A 22,296-nucleotide genomic window follows, 5' to 3' on the forward strand; every position below is an offset into this window, starting at 1 on the left:
TTGAAAATTAATATATATTTTTAGACAGTACATTATAATGTCATGATGCCTAAATTCACTTTAATCATTCAGAATGACTGATTTTAGCTTTTTATTGTTTTATTTGTAATATATTTCAATGAAGTAGTATTAGAAAGTATCATACATTTATCATTTATCAGCCATTACAATTAAAATATTTTTACATACAGTAAATACATAAAACTAATTATATACTTTACCTTTAAAAAAATATTAAAATATCAACTTTTCTGTCCTAGAGTGATTACACCTGTAGACAAGGATCTACCTTTTATAGAGCAACATTTCTGGCTATGTAAAAACTAGGTGTTTGAATCTTCATGTCACATTGTGTTGATTTTTTATCTTGTGTAGACGCAGGAAACTGTTTATTCCTATGGCCTACAGCACAACCTTTTTATGGATGAAGCAGGGATGGATGTATCTGAATACATATTCTGAGCAGTGTCAATCTATAACTGAGACACTGATCGCTGCTTTCACCACAGAACTGTCATATTCTTCCCTGAGAGGAGAGGATTATCTCCATACCACTGAAAGAAGCCTTAAAGGGTGTCCTGTAAAAATAAAGACCCTGTTTACCCCGTAGCCTGTGGTTGCCCATTTTTCATCTCAAAACAGGCAAAAGTACAACAAATACAATGCAGCCAAATTTCAGGAGTCAGCTGTAACTGCATGCAGGTTCATTTTTGAGCCCTGTGTAAAGGAGACAAAAAGGAGGAAGGGATAAGTCAGATGTCCAAGAGTCAGTTAAGATGGTGTCCTGAAGTTTAAATAAGTGGTAGTGCAGCCCGTATTCAGTCAATCCCAGCAGCTTCCGCAGTGACAGAGGCTGCCTCTACTGAAGCACCTGGGAGCTGTCTGGATGGGCCGCCGCTGCGACCTTCTGAGAGGAGGGCAGGACTGGACTCTGACGTCACAATGATGGAAGGGATCCGAGCCAATGGACTTTTCTCATCAACATTCTCTGAGACCATATTTGCCTTAATGTGACAGAGAAAGGATAGTTAGTGAGCTGAAAATGGTGAAACTGATAAAACTGTAAAATCATTTGTAACATTACTTCTGTCACTTTTGGTCAATTATATGCATCCATGCTGAATAAAAGTGTGTGTGTTTGTGTGTACCTGTTTATGCTACATTGTCAGGACCAAATGTCCCCACAAAGATAGTAAAACCTGACATTTTTGACAATGTGGGGCAATGTGCACAATGTGCCTGTGGTCCACACAAGGGGAATTTTTTTTTTTAAATAGTAAATGATGTTTATCTGAAAGTGTATGCAAACAGGTTTTCTGTAAGGAGTAGGTTTAGGGTTAGGGGATAGAAAATATTGTTTGGTCAGTATAAAAGTAACAGAAGTCTATGGAAAGTCCCCACAGTTCACAGAAACAAACGTGTTTGTGTGTGTGTGTGTGTGTGTGTGTTTTATTAATATGTATACTTCATGAGATCAGGCTGGGAGTGCATAAGCAGGCATTAGACTTGCTTGTTGGAATCAATGAAAACTCCCACAGTGCACTGGAACCAAATCTTGCCACATTTATGTTGATGCTCAGCAATACAGGAATGTTTTTCAGCTTGATCTGCTGAGAACTTTCTGGACTAGAGTTTGTGTTTACATTCACTGACATGTTTGCTTCCTGTCATCGCTTCTAGCATTGGGTTCCAGTCGCTACAGCTATAATAATGACACACTGGGCTAACTTTTTGACAGTGTAGCTTGGCCTCTCTGATTAAAACTACTGCGTCTGAACACAAGACAATTTGGATGCTTAATTTGATCTCATGTGGGTTGGTTTCATTTAAAGTCTGGTTTTTGTGTATCTCTTCTCTCTGAGGATCAAGCTATTGCTGTGTTCTTCCTCAGAATGTGAGTAACTTAGTGTATTGAAATCTTGTATGCTTATTATGTACAGTATGCTTAACCAAACAGCTCCTTCATAACAGAAAAGATTAATAAATAGGAACATATACCCCCATTGGACCTGTTTGGAGGGGACTAGTGTCTGAAGAGTTTCGTAAAATTGTGTTTCACAAATGGACTTTCAGTCCCGTATTAATCAAACACATCAGTTTTCTCTCACACAACCTCAAAAAAAGATTACAGAACAAATTAAATACAGGTTTTTTTTCCAGCATCCTCTGAGAAATCTGCTCCAGGAATATCGAAGACTGTTGTATTATTATTATTTCTCCTCCTATATTTGACCTTTCTTAAAAAAGTGTCATTCACTTAGATAAATTCGCTCTCTTAGTGACATAATCACATGTAAATCTGGTTTTGTGATGAACAGACCTTCTGTTACATCCATTTCCAGACAACAGACACTTGCATGTTAATAACTACAGAGATCTCCCGTTTTTGCGTCAGTACATGAACTAACATCATATGTTAATAATTGTAACGCAAACATAATTAATAAACTAATTCAGTCCAAATAGAGCACTTACAGAGGACGAGAGACAACTGGACAGGCTGACCTCAGCCATGGAGATCTCATCTTTGTCATCCACCGTCTGAAAGAGATGGAATTTATGACTAAGTTCAGATCTTTAATCACTGATTAAGTTAGCACACTGCCAGCCTCCTAGTGTTTAAAATGGGCTGTGACCAACAAAAATTGAGGTGGAAGGGCAAAGTAAAAGGTGCCACCCAGTGGACGCACTAATGCCGTTCATCTTGATGACATGGGATCAGCTTCTGTTTATGGGGATTATTTCTCTAAAACCAGCAGATTAGAGCAGAAGAATTAAAGTAGGCTTAATCTCAATGTAATGGACCCTCTTTCATGTCTGCTCTTTAAAGAAACGCCCCGCGCACTGACCCACACTGTACCATCTACATCTTTCACTTGTTCTACTGGCTCATGACCTGATTAACATTATATTAACAAAAGGAGCCTTTGGGAGCCAAATCAATTTGATTTGACATTTGTTCTTCTAAAACTTGTAAAAAAAAGTTTTTGTGACTGGAAACTAGAAACAATGTGACATTATATATCCTTTTGACTGGTAAATGATAAGCATAAAAGCAGGATTTGTCTCAGTTCATTAACATGAGAGAGTGATTGTCTGACTATTGCTCTCCATGTTGTACAATCGTTCCAGTGAAGCAGATCTCAAATGGTGGGTCTCAATCCAAAAATGGGTCTCAAGTCTGTTCTGATAAAGCTGTGGACAAAAAAATTATAATAATAATAATTCAATGCTAAATTATGAAACCCAACAAACCATGTAATCATAGTTTAAAATTAAAAAATAAAATATGAAATACAAAATGAAAATTCTTCCTCTTTATAGAAGCAACATAAATGCAATCAAATAATTAAAATATAAAAATTAGATATTAAAAATATTTTTTTAAACTTGGCAACATATTTTATTGATTTATTTTTATGCAATAATACTGATAAAATGCAGGACTGCACTGGTGGTCCTTATCATTAAAAATGAACAGCTCATAAGAGTTAGGAATCCAATTACGCTGGCTGCACTATATGTGTTTGATTCACTAAAAAGAACTGGCTCATAAGAGTCATTAGTTCTGTAAAACAGATCACACTGGCTGCGCTGTATGTGTTTGATTCATTAAAAAATATCTCATGAGAGTCATTCATTTGGGAATCGGACTATATTGGTTGTGCTATATGTGTTTGATTCACTAAAAGGAACCAGCTCATAAAAGTCATTCACTCAGGAATCAGAGAGACAATTTTCGATAATAACTTTCAATAATGATAAGTTTCCCTTGTGATGTATCATCATTATTCAGCAGTACCAGTACCAGGCTAAATTAAAAAATACATCTTCATCTAGAGAGTTAAAGCAAGAAGAGCAGTGTGTAGATCTCAGAAAAGTGATAGCTCTGCTTCATCTAAGAAAAAATGGTGAAAGAAGCACAAATCTCCCTCAAATTGAATTAATGTACAGTCAAAAGAAATCACAGAAATAACATCATTAGCACATATAACCATGCACACTCTTGAACACTCTTGTCATTTGTCACAGAACTACGCTGACTGAAACCAGGGCAGTGAACTGTCTTCAAGATATGAAGGATGGAATGAAATTTCCAAATGAATTTTAAATCTGATGGAGTCGTTTCCTCTCTAAAATGAATGTGGTCTTCCTAATTTCATATATCAAGGAGCGCTGAGTGAGCTGGGAAGCTTTTGATTAATGAGGTGAGATATAACACTTCTTGAAGACTCTCACTTACGCTGATGTATGTACAGGTCCGGTTCAAGTTTGGCTCAGCTAGACTCTGGGCAGAGGTTCTGTCGAAGATACCCGAGTCTCTGCTCTTGACCTTCAGCCTCAGAGAGCTGGTGTGCTTGAAGTCTGACAAATCTTTACGGATGTCAGATGAGACCTGACGACTAGCAGGGCGTGAACTCACGCTGGAGAGATCTGCCTCTGTGTCCGTCCAGCCCTGTCCATAAAAAACACACTGAATGCTGATCAAACAGCTTAAATAGAAATCCAAAAAGAATAATTGTGAGGTTGCTGTTACCTTTTGGATGAGGAAGGACAGAAACATACTTTACACAAATACAAACGAGAATGCTTGGCCATGTTTCACCTAAAAATGTAAATTGTGTCATCATCTACTCATCGTTATGTTGTTCCAAATCTGTATACATTTGATGACAGAAATGATGACAGAATTTACATTTTTGGATGAACTATCCCTTTAAATGTACTTTACTTGCATTACTGAGGTTGTCACACTTTATTTTTAGGTCCAATTCTTGCTATTAACATACCATTAACTATGCCTCAATAAACTCTTAATTTGCTGCTTATTAATAGTTAGTAAGGTAATTGTTAAATTTAGGTATTGGGTATTGGAATTAGGGATGTCGAATATGGTCATGCAGAATATGTAAGCACCAATAAACAGTCAATATGTTAATAATAGGCATGCTAATGGCCAACTAGCTAATAGTGAGAATTGGTCCCTATGCAAAAGTGTTATTGTCTGTTATAATCAAATTCTCTTGGTGATGTCCTCATGCAGCTAATGCAATACGCACAGTACTTTTATCACATCATTAATCACAGGGAGAGAAATCAACAACAACAAAAATGCTACAGAAAGTGACCAAAATGCCCCAGGTATTAAAATTGTGTCTACATTGCTCTGTTAGTTATCTATTACCTAACATTTGATATATTGCATAATATTCTGTTCTTGGTCTATTAAGTTACAGGTTGGCCATTTTATTAAATTTATTCAGTTGAAGTATTTCACATTAATGGACCACATGATGTTTATTATACAGTACGATCAAAAATATGCCATCAGAAAGGTAAAAAAAAAACACCCTCAAAAATAAATTTCAGGGGGACAATTATAACTCCCTAACAATTTCTGACACTGGTTCTGGCATATTTTTCAGACAGAATTTGAGTTCACAAACATGTAGAGTTTGTTTCTGGCCTCAAGGTGTTTTCTTACCGACTCGCTGTCAGACACAGAGGACAAGCGTGTCTTCCCGGCACGGTGCAGGTTGCTGCTGGTCTCTGAGGTCTGGCTTGTCAAAGTGGAGCGTCGTGTGGACATAAAGCTACTGCTGCTGAACCGGTCTCTATGAGGCACACACAGCAGGACTCCAAGACATGGTATATACTTTGCAATGGCAGACCTGAGAGAGAAGTGATGTGTGAAAGAAGGACAGGAACACTGAAAGAGGATACTGCAAACTGCAGTTCACATCAACTTTCCATAACTGTCTATGAAATATTAATACTCTTTTTTTGTTAAAAAAAACCTTATATTTTCAAGGGGCAAGGGAATTTGGTACTCATTGTGCCCTATGTCAAAACCAAACTTGACATCTCAAATCAATCCTTCCCAAGGATGCCATTATTTCCAGGCGATAAGAATTTAGGTGCTTCATCATGGGGCATTAATCTTCAGATCTGTTATGAGCAGCACATGGCCTAATGCATCCAGAGCAGATCAATCTGAAGTAAATCTGACTTTTAAAGGTCAGAATCTACCTCTGTCATCTCAAGGTACTTGTGCCTGCACTCTGTACACAAAACCGCTGATCGATTTGGGTCTGCCTGGCCTTGAAGCACGCAGCGTGCATGTTTGTGGAACAATGTTTCATTTCACTGGACAGGTCTCTTGGTATTGGAAACTAGGCTGTGCTTCAGTGCTTCAATATGCAGCCGGGGTGGGCAATGTAAAATATTTTAGTGAGCAATGTAAAATATTGCCAGGATTTTATTTTATTTTTAACAGAAATTTCTTACAGTAAAATACAAATAAAAATAAATACACTACTGTTAAAAAGTTTGGGGTCTGTAAGATTGTTTAAAAAAAGAAATTAATACTTTTATCCAGCAAGGATGTATTAAATTGATCAAAAGTGTCAAGAAATATATTTAATGTTACAAAAGATTTTTATTTCACATTAATGCTCTCTTCATTAATGTTCTATTAATTAAAAAAAATGCAGCACTCTTTTCAACATTATTAATAAGAAATGAGCACCAAATCAGCATATTAAAATGATTTCTGAAGGATCATGTGGCACTAAAGACGGGAGGGTTAAAAAGTCAACTTTGTCATCGAAGGAATGAGTTAGATTTAAAAAAAAAAAATAGAAAACAGTTATTTTAAATTGCAATAATATTTCACAATATTATTATTTTTACGGTATTTTAGAAAAAAAATGGCTTTGTTGAGCATGAGATGTCTTTCAAAAACAATTCTAAATTCAATCTTAAACTTGTAAAAACTAGTGTGAAAATTAAATTACAATAGCAGTTATATCTTGCTCTTGTTCACTATGAGGTCACAGTATAATTCATATAATTGTAATAATTTGTCAAAATGACTGCGAATGTACATCAACTGATAGCCATGAATATTCATCATTCTCTTTAAACACAACAGAATAGACAACTGTTGGTAGAAAGGTTTATGCTGAGCATCGTCACACCTGTATTTGGGGTGAGTGATGGCATAGATGATTGGGTTGTGGATGGCGGATGCTTTGGCAATCACAGCAGGCACAGAGTTCATGTAGGGTGTGAGCATGTCAGCGTAGCTGTGGAAAGAGTGAGAGGACATAACAATACACTTCATTATAATGCTTTACTTTCATCTAACCAGCATGACATCGCCTTGCAGCTCCACACAGACATATTAGATTACAAAGAGGCGGTAAATGAGTAAAACCATTGAGTCCTTTGGAAATGAAGCAGCAGGTACGTATGTGATCATTAACCTGTCAAAGGGAGTCTGATGAAAACAACTCAGAGAATTTCATTCACAGTCTGTGACACATTTTCTCTGTGAGGGTGGATGGAAGAAAACAGTGATGTTAGAAATCATGTATTTACATATATATTACATATTAAATTCTAAGAAACGTTCTTGTCAGTGATCTAAAATATTTATTTGAAGTATCCCTTGAAATTTTAAAGTAATATTTGAATAAATGAACAATACATTTTCACGTTCTCTGAAGTTGGTTTATATTATATTATATTATATTATATTATATTAATTTAGTGCCACAGTTATCAAAAACTTTTCCATATCTACTTTTATCTGCCTTGAAAAATATCTTCTTCTCACACGGAACACACTGTACCTCATGATGATTGAGATGAATGGATAATTTTTATCATCTTTAATTTAAAGCTATCTCTGCTCTTTTTAATTTGACATATTTCCAATTTGAGTGTCTAGACAGTCTTTGTACTGTCTGAACAAATAACTAGAGCTTTTTTATTCTTGCACTAGCAGTGAATAGTGTGTGTAAGCATAGTTACAGTGAGAAGTGAAGTATGACTTTATCCATCAAATATTTAGCTCTTTTAGTTGCCACAGGCAGTGTTGGGGGTAACTCATTACAAGTAACGCGAGTTACGTAATCAGATTACTTTTTTCATGTAACTAGTAAAGTAACGCATTACTTTTTAATTTACAAGAGAATATCTGAGTTACTTTTTCAAACAAGTAACGCAAGTTACTTTTTTTTTCAATTTATTGATTGACAGCTCTCCTGTCCCCATGTTGAGAGTAATCAGAAGATGTCACTGTAGTTCTAAAATAAATATGAATATGCATTAATTCATCTCACTAACAAAAAAAACACAGATTCAGTATTCCTCAAAATGAATAAAAATAATGCAACTCAGAATATGACACAAACCTGCAATAACTAAATGTTAAACAACACAAATATCCTTTATGTATTTAATCCCATTCTATTAACCAATGTCTTTGCTTCTGACCTTACATGATCCAGTTCAACCATAATAATAAGCACAAATTACTTTGTGTCTTTTTTTATTGCTGAAGTGTGTTGCAATTTCTTCTGCATTCTACTGTACGGACTTACATGTACTTTCCCTTCAGCCTGAGGCTTATTCATTTCCGCCAGAGAATACTGAGAATACTACGCCAGAGATACTGGGGCCATAAAAACGCCCCAGTATCTCAGAACTCCCACTTGAGATTCCGGACTTCCTCATTGGACAAGCCCATCTTGAGATAACTTTCCCCAACACTGGCCACAGGTAACTATAAATAATAAAAAAGCAATAAATAAAACAAACCAAAAAATAAGCTAAAGTCAACACTAATTAGCTATCATCATCAAGAAGGATGTAATAAAAGCACTGGATTGTGGGTGCAAGACATACAGATTCTCACCCAGCAAAAGCAGTAAGAGCCACACAGGAATACGGAGACCAGGAGATGACATACAAAAGGATCACTATGAGTGCTATCTTTGCCATCTTCCATTCATTCTTCATTCGATGCATCTTCTTGATAGAGTCTCTGGGTCCTCCTTCTCCATTGATTTTTCCCACAGCTCTGTTATTCCCATCGTACAGATGTGTAAACAAACAGATAGATACAGTACACTCAAGAAGAGACAGCATATACATCAGTTTACAAAGCCGAGGTATTTGTATCACTGCAACATAGCGCTAATCTAAAATTGATCTCTTATTGATAAATAACATTCCTCTTTTTAACAGAAAAACAGTATTTTTCCTCTTTCTGGCCAAGAAACATGGTCAAATACGCTTATAAACATGGTAAAAGCATGTACCTGTTGGTATCTCTGATGGCCCTGAAGATGAAGAAGTAGCAATACATGATGACAAAAAGGGGGATGAAGAAAACAAAAGTAAAGAGCAGCATTGTGTAGGCTCGTACAGAAGGACTGAAAGTCATGTAATCCCACGAACAGGATGTCAGCAGACCTTCAGGGACATACGCACCTGAGAATATAAAATACAATTACATGCTTCTGCTTCTAAAATGAGGAGGTTCAATTTTCTTTCTAACAAATGTAGGATATATACATTATTCAATCTTGAATTTCACAATTAAATGCCTCTCTTTAAGTGAGTGATTGTAAGCACTTACTCCATCCAAAGAACGGAGGCAGGCTCCAACCCATAGAGTACACCCAAGCAGCAGAGAGTATCAACAGGGCTCGTTTGCGTGACATAACGCCAATAGAGGCCAAAGGACGAGTGATCACAATGTATCGATCTACTGCAATAATCATGAGTGTGATCATTGAGCAGATACCAAACAGAGCACCGCAGAATGCATATAATTCACAACCTGTGGAGAGAGAGAAATACTGTAAAAAGAAATATGTTTAAGGAATAGTTCACCCAAAAATGAAAATTTACTCACCCTCATTTTTATTTTTTTTTTTGATTTGGTACAAATTTGGAGAAATGTAGCATTACATCACTTGTTTACCAATGGATCCTCTGCAGTGAATGGGTGCCGTCACCCATATAACATTAAAGTTATCCACACGACTCCAGTCCATTAATTAATGTCTTGGGAATTGAAAAACTGCATGTTTGTAAGAAACAAATCCATCAAGGCATTTAACTTTAAACTGTTGCTTCTGACCAAAATACCTGTGCAAACTCCATAATAACATTTCCTCAGATTAAAAAAAAAGTCCATCCCATTTTCCTTTCACATTAAAATCCACTAACATATTTGTTTTACAATTCTTTTGGACTGTTTAACTTTGCTTGTAAATGGTGCTTGATTTGAGCATATTTCGCTCCTGATTTAAAGGGGTCATATGATGTTGCTAAAAGGAACATTATTTTGTGTATTTGGTGTAATGAAATGTGTTTATGTGGTTTAAGGTTCAAAAAACATATTGTTTTCCACATACTGTACATTATTGTTTCTCCTTTATGCCCCGCCTCGTCGAAACATGTAAAATTTTTACAAAGCTCATCGGTCTGAAAAGCGAGGTGTGCTCTGATTGGCCAGCTATCCCGTGCGTTGTGATTGGCCGAATACCTCAAGCGTGTGACAGAAATGTTACGCCCCTTGCCATACTGTGATGCCCTGTCTGGCCGGAACCACGATTCAAAAACATTAAAACCCATTATAAACTAGGCATTTGTTGCATCCAGTTTATAATGACTTATACTGTGTTTTTACTCGTTGCGTTGCATCGCGCCGTGTAAACATAAAACCATGTCTGCATTTGTGATCGGAGAAACGACAAACAACAAGCGCTACTCTACAGTGCTCAAAACTCGCGTTTGAATCATCAGTGGCAAATTCTTTAAAAATGAAAACGTACTTACAGTCTGAGAGTCAGAACAGCCGGCATTGTAGTCTACTCTACCAGGATCAGGAAACAGTCCTCCATAAAATGCGCTGCACACATCTGAATATTTGGGTTGAACTGTTCTGGAACAGTGTTGTAAATACAATTTAACCACTGATTTCTAGTCGTGTCCTTTTTTGAAAGTATTTTCGCTTTCGCAATGAAACACAGCATCTTCACAACATGGCAGCGGCGGTGGCAGCAACAATAAAGTTACGCCTTCTTTCTTTGCGTGAACATTTGGGCGGTGTTATGCAAATCTTCCCACACAGTGACGTAGACATGTGGGGGCGTGTTTAAACGAGGCGTTTTAGGAGGGCGTGGACCAGTCTTAACTTTTATAAAGAATATCTCTTTGGGTTTGAGACTTTAGTCTTTGCAACTTTAGGGATCTTATCTATTCATGAACAGCTTGTAACACTCCAAAGAGAAAGGAAAACTTGAAATCGCATCATATGACCCCTTTAAACTAGACAACCTTTTCACTGAAGGCACTGAAAGCAACGGTTTGAAGTTGAAAACTTCATAATGACATTTCAAATTCATTACAAACATGAGGCTTTTCACTTCACAAGATGTTAATTGAGGGACTAGAGGACCAGTGGACTAGTGGTGTGGATTATTGTGATGTTCATATCAACTATTTGGACTCTCATTGTGACGGCACCCATTCACTGCATTGGACCCACTGGTGAACAAGCGATGTAATGTTAAATTTCTTAAAATCTGTTATGATGAAGAAACAAACGCAACTACATCTTAGATGGCCTAAGGGTGTGCACTTTTTCAGCACATTTTGATTTTTAAGAGAACTAATCCTTTTATGCATTTCATAATGCACTGAATAAATACTACTACATTAAATGTAATGTAGTCGTAAAGGGGGCAGTTGTGGCATAATGGTTAGAGAGCTGGACTTGTAACCCGAAGGTTGTAGGTTCCAATCTCAGGTCTGGCAGGGACTGTCGGTGGGGGGAGTGAATAACCAGTGCTCTTGTCCAATATGGCTACCCACTGGTGTGTGTGTGTTCACTACTGTGTGTGTGCACTTGAATGGGTTAAATGCAGAGCACAAATTCTGGGGATGGGTCACCGTCACTTCACTTTCACTTTTAAATCATACTACACAGTCCTAATAAATCAACCACCTCAGTCAAGCTTCTGTATGAAAATAATAAGACTGAAAAATGGCTTTAGATGAAAAAGAAAATGTTTTCCTTATCAACATAATTTATACAAGCTACACATGCGGGCAGTGGATGTATAATTACAATAATAATGGGAAACCCTGTAACCCTGTACATAATATATTTCTATATATTCTAAAATATATATCTATAATTGCTTTGGAAATGTCACTAATGTGAACAGGTTTTTCATTTTACAGACTGGAAAAAGGTATAAGTTTTAAAACCTGTCACTGAAAAACCCATGTTGATTGACCACTAATTTGCTGGAAACCTTTGCTTGATTATAGCCCTGGCAATGAGAAGACCAGAGAGAACAAGAATATCAACAAACTCTTTCCCACTGTTTGAATATTATGTATTATGTTCAGATTATCAGATGATCTTGCACCATTCTAAAGGGTTTTATCTTTGCAATAATCACTGGCTCACTGTACATTATACTGCTTGGTACAACCTGCTTAGCAACCTAGCAAATGCCTAAATTAATGTAATTAATACATATTGGATTAATATTATATATACAGTACACATTTCTTCTGTTATTTGGATCAATGAGACAAGCAACAAAAACGCAATCCAAATACCTTGGGAGGTTAGTTTGCAAAATGACAGGTACACATGGCTAACATACATTCACAAGTCCTTATATTGCTAACATTTTACACTCAAGGATAGACAAAACATCTTCATTTCCATATTTGCATGCTCCCATATTTGCATGCAGAATTTTGCGAGTCTTTTTGCTTTCTTTTTTTGCAATCCACCCAACTGCAGTGTGCAGTCCTTTAATCACATTCTTGTGCACATGACCTAAACTTCCAAACACTAAGGTAATTAACTTACAATGATAGTCAAGTTGATGGATAGCTTCAACCAATGGCTGATATGACACACACGGAAATGTTCTTATAAAATTAGCATTTTTAATCACTCTCCTATATTTATGTTCAGTTATTTCACTTTAATTGTATAGAAAAGACAAGACCAAGACTTTGAGGGGTCGAGACCGAGCCAAGACCAAAACCAGACCAGCATTGCTCAAATTCATCTAAAGGTTCCACATTTACTGCCTGAGAAATACCTTATTTTTAAGAGATGCTGGGATGTTTTAAAAAGCTTAATGTGGCTTTATGCATTGAAACAGTGTTTTTAAAAGACCAAACTCAATAAACACATTATTCATAAATCATGCTATACTGTACATAGTTTGATTTATTAATAATGTGTTTACTGAGTTTGGCATTTTAAAAACACTGTCTTAATGCATTAAGCCACGTTAGGCATATTCCTTATGGGAGGAAAACACTTTACGTGTAATTAAACGCATTGCGTTCTTATTCTGGTCTCATCTGCTTGTCTGTACATCGTATGCTTTATTAATAATGTGTTTATTGAGTTTGGTTTTAACACTGTTTTAATGCATTAAGCCACGTTAAGCGTTTTAAAATGTCCCGGCATCTGGAGATGCAGCCGGAAGTGCCGCTGCTTCCTTTTACACTGAAATGCCTTCAGTTTGCACTGAAAAGTTCACACACACCCACATATGAAATCACTTACACATACTGTATGTATATCCACAACTAAAGCATGCGTCTTTCTTATCAGAATGGTATACGTTTGTGAATTTTATTTTGTATGTTTGCGCGAGTGCTTTATGGGTGCGTATGCACGCATCGGATTTATATGTATGTGCGAGTGTTTATAGGTGAATATGCATGGATCAAGTTAATATGTATATGCGAGTATGTATAGGTGTGTCTGCATGCAGCGAGTTTATATGTATGTGCGCGTGTTGTTGTAGGTGTATATGCATTGATCGAGTTTATACGTATAAGCGGGTGTCTATAGGTGTATGCATGCATCAAGTTTATATGTATACGAAGTTATTCACAAGAGTATATGCATTCATTACTAACATAAGATGTATTGGTATGGATTTCATATTAGTGTGCAAGTGTATTTCATATATATATATATTTTGAACATCCAATAGTATACATGTATATGTGAGTAATTTATAGTTATATATAAATTATAATTACAATTATAAATTATATAATATATGTTTTATGTATTTATTGATAAGCAAAGTACAATAACACCGTGGATAAAATATTGACAACGAAACAATACAAACAATGTATTGCTGCTGGGGGTTGTAAGATTCTCAGTTATTGTTAACAAGGTGATGTCTACAAGATGATTCCAGGCAGAGAAAGCTTGTTAAATTCTGATCAACTATGATTCGAGACAACATAAACTCGTATAATGATTGTGAATGGGTGAAGTGAGTGGGTGCCGCTGTCACATTTCTCTTCACCATCTTACAAAGCTTCTCTACAGCACTGTGAGGGTGTTTTATTGAACATCATTCAGAGGAAGCGCAGCAGATCTCTCACACATTCCTCAGGTTGAATAGAGACCTCAAGAGAGTTTGAGTCATTCCACTTCATCAACCATCCAGCAACTACTTCACTTCAAAGAACACACTTTAAGTGCTTAAAAGGTTTGAAATCTAAACAAGAGCATCCGTGATCAAGGGATCCTCAGATGACCTGACATCTTCTGTTTTATCTGTGGCATTATTCGAAAGCCTAACATTAGAGCATCACATTAATCCCACACATGCTACTGCATGATGAATATGTAATCATGCAATTGTTGTCCTTTCAGGAGAGGTTTTTAGGACTAATACAAAATAATCCCAATAATATGTTTAAGAGAGCTTGAATGAGAGATTACATCTCTAATATATTGACTTTGTAGAGAGCTGTACAGTCATTACTCGCTAACTGCTATTCTACACAGGCGTCAAATAAGATGGAAGTAGGGAATCATTTAATATTTGACAACTGTTTTATGATAGAAATGTTAAACTAACGATAGTATATCCAGAGATGCAAACTACTCAAGTTTGTTCTCAAATATGGCTGTTTTGAATTGAAAATATGGTGTCATTTACGTAATGAGACAAGAAACACTTTTGTGTTTTGATAAATAAAAGTTGATGTGTGCATATTTCAAAATATTATTTGCAAATAGTTCAAACGATTACTTCCCAACTTGAAATAGACTTAGACTTTCTTTCACCGTTATTCTAGACATGGTTATAGTACAAACCCATAAAGAGAAAATGGCTCAAATATGCTAATTGTCTTCTGGGTTTTAGGAATACAAACTAAACAAATGTAAAATAAACTTTCTACTAAAATAGAAAAAGGTACTTTTTAATTCATATGTGTTACTATTACTGTAAACATGAGTTGGAAACACAGTCATTCAGTTTTCCTCTGATCAAATTTTGTCTGATTAGGAAAGAAAACGTCAGATTTTGCATGTCTGGTAATAATATAACGCAATGATACAATTAAAAAATCATGAGACAGATTAAAAAAAAAAAAAAAAAAATTAAGCTTGTTAGTTGTGCAAAAAGTGTCAATAAAACTGTTCATTTTAATTCACAAGCTTTTACAAAAATGTTTGTTTTTATATATTCTAGGATAATAAAAATATAATTACCACTGTTTTCCCCCTCAATAATAACACACTGCAAAAAGCTTGATAAAGCCGAACCCTAATTATTTTCTCAGAGCACTGATTCATCAAACAATCAGCTTAATGAACCATTAATTTTAATTTTAATAATTGCACATTTTTTACATATACGCCTGCAGTTTTTGAGAAGCCCCTTTGCATTGTAATTGAAATATGTTCAGGCTAACTGACCACTGATTCATATCTACATCGCTTTGACCTCTGTGGACACTAAGGTGGTTCTTCTCCTTCACCAGGATGTACAGTTATGCATCACTGCATAACCCCTCTCCAACTGAGATCCTTTATCATTATCTGTTATACTTTCTTCTCATCTGCACTGGAATCAGTCTCATGAACTCACCCTGTAAAGTTGACTTAGCATCTGTGCAAGTATGAAATCCTGGAAATGAACCAGGGTTTGATCAATCACCCATGATTATGTGACATCTGGATTACCTTTTTCCCCAAAGATCCATCGCTTGTGCAAACTGGTGGTGAAGAAGATTGGCGTCTGAGTGACACACATCAGAAAGTCAGTGACAGCTAGATTAATGATGAACATGTTGGCAGGTGTTCTCAGACTCCTACTCCTGAAAACATACACAAAAGAAACGTCAAAAGCTACAATTCAAAAAAGTTTTATTTTGATACATCCATCCTGTTTAAAAGAGCTCAACCATTTCTAGTAATTGTTCTTGAACCTCAGTTTGCGAAACCCTGGTCTATATCTTAGCGGTTTCTGTGCTGCCTTTGCAGTGCAACAATGACTCTAGATGAGCAGATCTAACCAGGATTGCATTGGTTATCACACAAACAACATATATCTGGACTCACTTGCAAAAGGCATACATGACCAAGAAGTTTCCCACCATGCCGGTGATGCCCACTGCCAGAATGACAGAGCCGATGGTGTAGTGAGCATGGTCTGGAACATCCACTGTGGGGAAAGGATGTCGAACATCCTGCACCATTGCCACCTGTGCACAGCAAGAAAAAAAGGGAACGCCAGGAGATAATTTCAGATGAGCACAATGTGCTACATTTACACAAAGGACACTGAATCTGAATATTTGAGCTTCACATTACTTATAAAGTTATAAACATCTTAATTCTCCAAGAGACCAAATCTTCTCTATAATGCCTGTTTAATACCTCAATGGCCAGCTGAGATGGAATTAAGCAGACATATTTACTGTTTTTGAAGTGGATTGTGCTGTTTCATTCGATTACATTGGTGTGTGGAACAGAGAACACATAAAAGCTTTTAGAATGGCAAGCGGGCCAGCTTTCGGTTTTTGCCCTTGTGTCAGACTCAGTTCTTAAGAAGCAATTAGTACATTAAACACTGCTGTTCGATTCACCAGTGTCGACATCTTAGTCTGCCACTTTTAGCATCAATTTATCCATTTATACTTCTATCCATCCCTGAGTCACTCTATTGACTCGAATGGCTAAAGCCAGATAGAGCAAAACAAGTAGAATTGACACTCTGCAGGTCGCTTTTATAGTTAGAGCATACAATGGGTGAGTAATACAGACTAGCAAATCAAGAGTGGCAATCATTCACATGGACAAGGAATGCTTAAAAAACATACGCTTCTAATTTAATACATTTATAATACATTTATAAATTTAGTTATTTATTAATACGCATCAAACCTGAGGATTATGTTCTCCAGCATGATTTGAGAATGATCCAAAAGCATCTTATGCTTCAACAGAAAAACATCTGGCCATCTGTACAAAGACTTCTGTGATCAATGTCACAAAAAGTACTTATATGATTAAATCTACAAATAGTGCTGATCATAATCCAAAATCCTAAAACTTTCAGTTTTATCCATGTTTAAATTGGATTTCGAATCATAGATTTTCAGTGGGATAAAACTATGAATCCCACGGTATTTCCTACAACCAGCTGTGAATACAATTAAGCTGTAAACAAAAGTAGGTGTGCAAACTTTGGTAAGATAACGCAGATCTATTTTTTTGCCCTTATTACAATAGGACAATGTAGAGCAGACAGGAAGTTAAGGGGGAGAAAGAGAGAGGGGGGTGGGAAAGGTCCGCGAGCTGGGATTCGAACTCAGGATGCCACAATATGCACGTGCGGTGTATGTGTGTTGACATATAGCACAATGGTGTTATATGTCAACACTGCCCACTAGGCTATCAGCGCCAACAATGCAGATCTTTTTGAGCAAAAATAAAAATCAGATGGTTCTTGTTCTAGGCCCCCTGAACAGCATATTGGCTTGTGCCCCCGAGAAATTGAGCTTTTTAGCCAATGCGCTATAATATGTTATTTTAAGTAGCAGATAAAAGAATGTTTGAGCTGGTTGGACTTGACTAAATTTGATTCAAAAGGCCTTGCTTATACACAATTTAATAGTGTCTCAGAAAATGGATTTAAATTTTAAGTTTTAAATATATTCAGTTGACCCTTGATGTCTGTGGCTTTATGAAAACCAAAAGCACAAATTGCCTGTTATTTTTTCAGCTCAGTCTAAAAGATTCAATTACATGATAAATACATCCAAACAAAAGCCCTGAACAAAAGAAGGTAACAATCATTTTGCTTCAGTAAAGCTGGAGAAGAACCTGCACACACAAAGGGATGTTTGGTTCCACTGCCATTACCCCGTATGTACTTTTGTTCAATCCTAACTTATTCTAAATTGATCTCCTTCACCATGAGATCTTCTGTCTCTTATAGGTATTTATAGGCAGCACATTATTATGCATGTGGTTGCAGTTCTCTAAAACAAACTTTAACATTTAATTTCTGTTGCATTGAATAAGAGACATTCTCTGCCAGGACTGTTATCAGTTTGTCAATAAACTGATAAACCTGTTACCATATGATCAATAGAATAAAATTGTTTCCAATTATTTCACACCTTACAAAACTGAATCATGAGTCAGCAAGTCACTATGCCTGTCTATCCACCCAGACACTCTGTATGCAGGCAAGCCATGTGAGCATAAATGCATTTTGGTGCCTCACATTTACAAGGCTTTTTCTTTACATGCTGGGAGGTTTGAAGAAATCATGGTTTGTGGCAGAGATGCTGATTAAATAAATTCTATGGTATCATGGTTTCCACAAAAATAATAAGCAGCACAGCTGTTTTCAACATTGATAATAATAATAAGTGTCTCTTGAGCACCAAATCAGCATGTTAGATTTCATATTACGATTTCTGAAGGATCATGTGACACTGAAGATTGGAGTAATGGCTGCTGTAATTTCAGCTTTGCCATCACAGGAATAAATTACATTTTAAGATATAGATATAAATAGAAAAGAGTTATTTTAAATTATAAAAATGTTTCACTATATTATATGTTTATTATACTGTATTTATTTTGATCAATATTATTTGGGCATATTAAGAGGCTTCCTTAAAAAAACACAAAAAAAATCTTACTGCCCCAAAACTTTTTAACAGTAGTCTATATCTTATTTAGGCATATGCCAGTATCAAATTTTCATGTTGAGATTAATTGCTAATGCTTTTATCACGGTATACAGTGTTATCACGATATTTAAATAAGTTGCAAAAAAGTGTTGTCATAATACAGTACAACAGATTTAATAACTTTTTTTCTTATAACAAAAATAATTGAACATTTAAATACAATAACGCAATACACATAAAATGTATAAAGTAAAAAAATTGACACCGATTAAAGTGCAAAAAAATTACAATAGCTACAATAGGTAACACTTAACAATAAGATCTCATTAGTTAACCTTAGTTAATGCATTAACATTCACAATGAGCAATAGCAATATTTGCTACAGAAGTTATTATTCTTTGTTAAAAAATACAATTCTTAGTTCATGTTAGCTGATTTAATAACACAGTTGCAATTTTGGATTAAAATCTTGTTATTAAATATTGGAATTACTTCAGATTAATGGATGTTTGGAAGAATTTTTCATTGGCAGTTTATATTAACTAATGAATTAACTAATGTTAACTAATGAAGCCCTAATGTAAAGTAAATAATAAAGAATCAAAACGCTTTCAAACAATATCTAGGGCATGTTGTAGTCCAGATTAAAATGTAAAAAAGTTTGAAAATAAATAGCCTATTAAGTCAAAATATTTATGTGATGAACACCATATAGCGAATACACAAATCTGAATGGCTGTTAAAATCATTTAAATACATTTCAGAAAAAGAAAGCAGCACAGCTCCTTTGTTTACGGGTTTCCAGGGTAATGGCTGCATTTCTGCTGTTCAGCGCCATCTGCTGTCTGAGAGTGAATGTGCGCTATCATCCAGAGTGTCTCTCACGTGTTCCTTCATGCACTTCTCATCCTTGTTTGTTTACATCGGAGTGCACATGAGTCTTTGCAGCAGCATACAGTGGTGTTGTGCTTTGTGACAACTTAATGGGAAAAGTATTCTTAAAATGCATTCAAAATTCGGAATAATTTGTAATAAATAATTATTCTCTGTATTTTGAAGTGCCCGCGATAACAATACCGTGCATGTTTATTATCGCGATATATCACATTACCGAATACCGGCACATGTCTAATCTTATTCGAATGAAATGACCTAAAAAAATAATTAAACAGGTCATGAAATGTTTAGGCACAATGGTAAATGGCAGAATTTCTGGAAAACACTCTTTCACAAACATCCAGAAAGTAGACACTGGAAGGCACAGTATCCATTACAAATTGCCATGATTGTCATTTTACCTAATCTAGAGAGACAGAGCTGATATTTGGTTTAATCCTCATATGTCAGTGCTGTTACAGTGCTTGTCTGTTCGGTCTATCGATGAGGTATTTGGACGAGAGCATGTTCTGCTACTTGGAGGGATGACTCTGTGGCACAAATAGATGGGAAGTGCTCTTAAAATGTCACTATCACTTAGATATTCAGAAAGCGATTTAAAGAAACAAGGAGAGACAGAGAGAAAAACAGAAATGGATAAAGAAGAGAAAATGACATTTCACCACATTGCAAGGAGATCATCATAATCATAATCATAGCATAATCATAGCATAGAGAGAACAATGTCATGGTGCTTTATTTTTGGGCTGCAGTTGTTTAGAATAATACCAAATGCACAACAAAGATCTTAAATCATCTAAAAAAACATAATTAAAAACCATTTAATTGTACTATGTTTGCATTATTTAAAAGCTTTTATAAATAACAAACATTAACCTGCAAGATTGAGAGCAACAGATTGTGTTGAATGAACTTGCTTGTCTGTGCTGCTCCACTTATTATCATAGCTTGCGGCTAGAAGAAAAGTCTGAACAGGAGCAAAGCACACACAATCAATTCTAAATCTGTCAGTTGACAGTTTCCTGATCGGTAAGGAACATCTCTGGAGACTACGGGCCTAAACGGAAACCTTGATAAAGGACAGCTGACCCACTGCTTTAAAAAAAAAAAAGTATTTTTGGGGAGATTATCTACGCCGTCTGTCCAACAAAAGCTGAGACCTTTCGACAAAGAGCATGGGTGTATTTCCTGAGAGAACTTTCTTGGGGGAAGGTGAACTTGAATTCAAGCTGAAGTTTTCAAACTGCACAAATTCCTTTTGATTCTACAACATTACTAGGCAAAAACATTGGACACCGAGACAGATTTCAAACAGCACTTTGACAATGTGCAGCTCAGAGGTGCTGATGATTTAAATCTATGCATGCTTTAACTGATACCCCTAACCCATTTTTCTTGGCTACCCATTGGCAGTTCTTACCATAGTGAATCATTATTTAACCCTCTGATGCGTGCCTTTGCTACAGTGGATGGATTTCCAAAAGCCAATTTTTTATTTTAGCCATTTTTATTAGTTTTATTAGTCTTTGACTGATTTTTGTTATATGACTTATTTTACATATTTTTCTTGCTCTTGTAATGCTTTCTGTTGTTGTTTAATATTATCATTTTGTGGTGTTCAAGAGCAAGAGACAAGGTAATGTCTCCATTTCATGGTTTTAATTTCACAAGATGTTGTAAAATTAATTTTCCATTTCTTTTTGGTTTGGTATAACATTTGTTGAATTTGTACTGGTTAAACAAAGTACAGGACGAAGTCTAGAAGTAGGGATGATGTTCAGATTAAGTCTGAGCACTGAAACATATACAACTAAGATTATTCAATAAACTCCTTTTTTCTCATCATTGCTTCATCTCTTGCTTTCTTGCTCTTCCTCGGTCAACCTCTCAGGCTGATAGAAGAATTTTAGTTAATAGTATCATACAAAATAATACCAGTACCAGACAAAATATAGGTTTGTTAACTGATTTTGGAATCAGACAAGACTTGATAATATGGGATACCAAACAAAACAAATATTTAAAACGCTCATCCGTCCCTCCCGAACCTATAAGAAAAGTGTCCCTCGCGGGTCAAAATGACCCGAAGGCCAAAAATGACACTATTTGTATTTTTGGTCCAGAAAGCTTATATTGGAACATTTTTCAAATTTTTTATGTAGGTTTTTCTATTATTCTTTGGTGATTTTTTATCATATTTACCTTTTATTCTGGATATTTTTAAGAAAACATAAGCAAATAAGCAGTTTTTGTACATTATTTCACCAAAAAAAACAAAGAAAGACAATTTCAGTCCTGATTCATCAAAAACCAACAGATGGCCTTGGAATTGAGTCACTGAGTGTCTCTGCTGCCATCTGGTGGGAAAAAATGACATAAAATAGCATTTTATGGTTACAGTCACTGGAGGGGCCTATAGAACCCTATGGAGATTTTTAACTGGGCAAAACAAGTGAAACATGAGAAATTAGATCATTTTAAGGCTTCAATTTGGTTGTTTATGGATTAAAATATATATTGAAACATTACAAAATCCAAATTAAAAAAAAAAAAATTCTAACTGAATTATAACCTAAACATATGCATAT

General features: G+C 35.7%; 1 protein-coding gene across 1 annotated transcript in view; it reads right to left on the bottom strand.

Moving 5' to 3' along the window:
• Positions 1-215: 215 nt before the first annotated feature.
• The window catches only part of opn4b (opsin 4b), a 28,896-nt gene continuing 6,815 nt past the window's right edge, over positions 216-22,296 (bottom strand). Inside the window, exons 2-11 of the mRNA XM_016234717.1 lie at positions 16,223-16,365; positions 15,845-15,978; positions 9,431-9,634; positions 9,111-9,282; positions 8,705-8,869; positions 6,981-7,088; positions 5,486-5,672; positions 4,244-4,456; positions 2,476-2,541; positions 216-1,004 (exon numbers count right to left, since the gene is read on the bottom strand). Of these exons, the coding sequence (XP_016090203.1) occupies positions 819-1,004; positions 2,476-2,541; positions 4,244-4,456; positions 5,486-5,672; positions 6,981-7,088; positions 8,705-8,869; positions 9,111-9,282; positions 9,431-9,634; positions 15,845-15,978; positions 16,223-16,365 (1,578 nt within the window). The 3' untranslated portion in view covers positions 216-818. The remainder of the gene's footprint in view (positions 1,005-2,475; positions 2,542-4,243; positions 4,457-5,485; positions 5,673-6,980; positions 7,089-8,704; positions 8,870-9,110; positions 9,283-9,430; positions 9,635-15,844; positions 15,979-16,222; positions 16,366-22,296) is intronic.

Source organism: Sinocyclocheilus grahami, unplaced genomic scaffold (assembly GCF_001515645.1).
Source record: "Sinocyclocheilus grahami isolate Dianchi unplaced genomic scaffold, SAMN03320097.WGS_v1.1 scaffold457.1, whole genome shotgun sequence".
In the NCBI taxonomy this organism is placed as follows: Eukaryota; Metazoa; Chordata; class Actinopteri; order Cypriniformes; family Cyprinidae; genus Sinocyclocheilus; species Sinocyclocheilus grahami.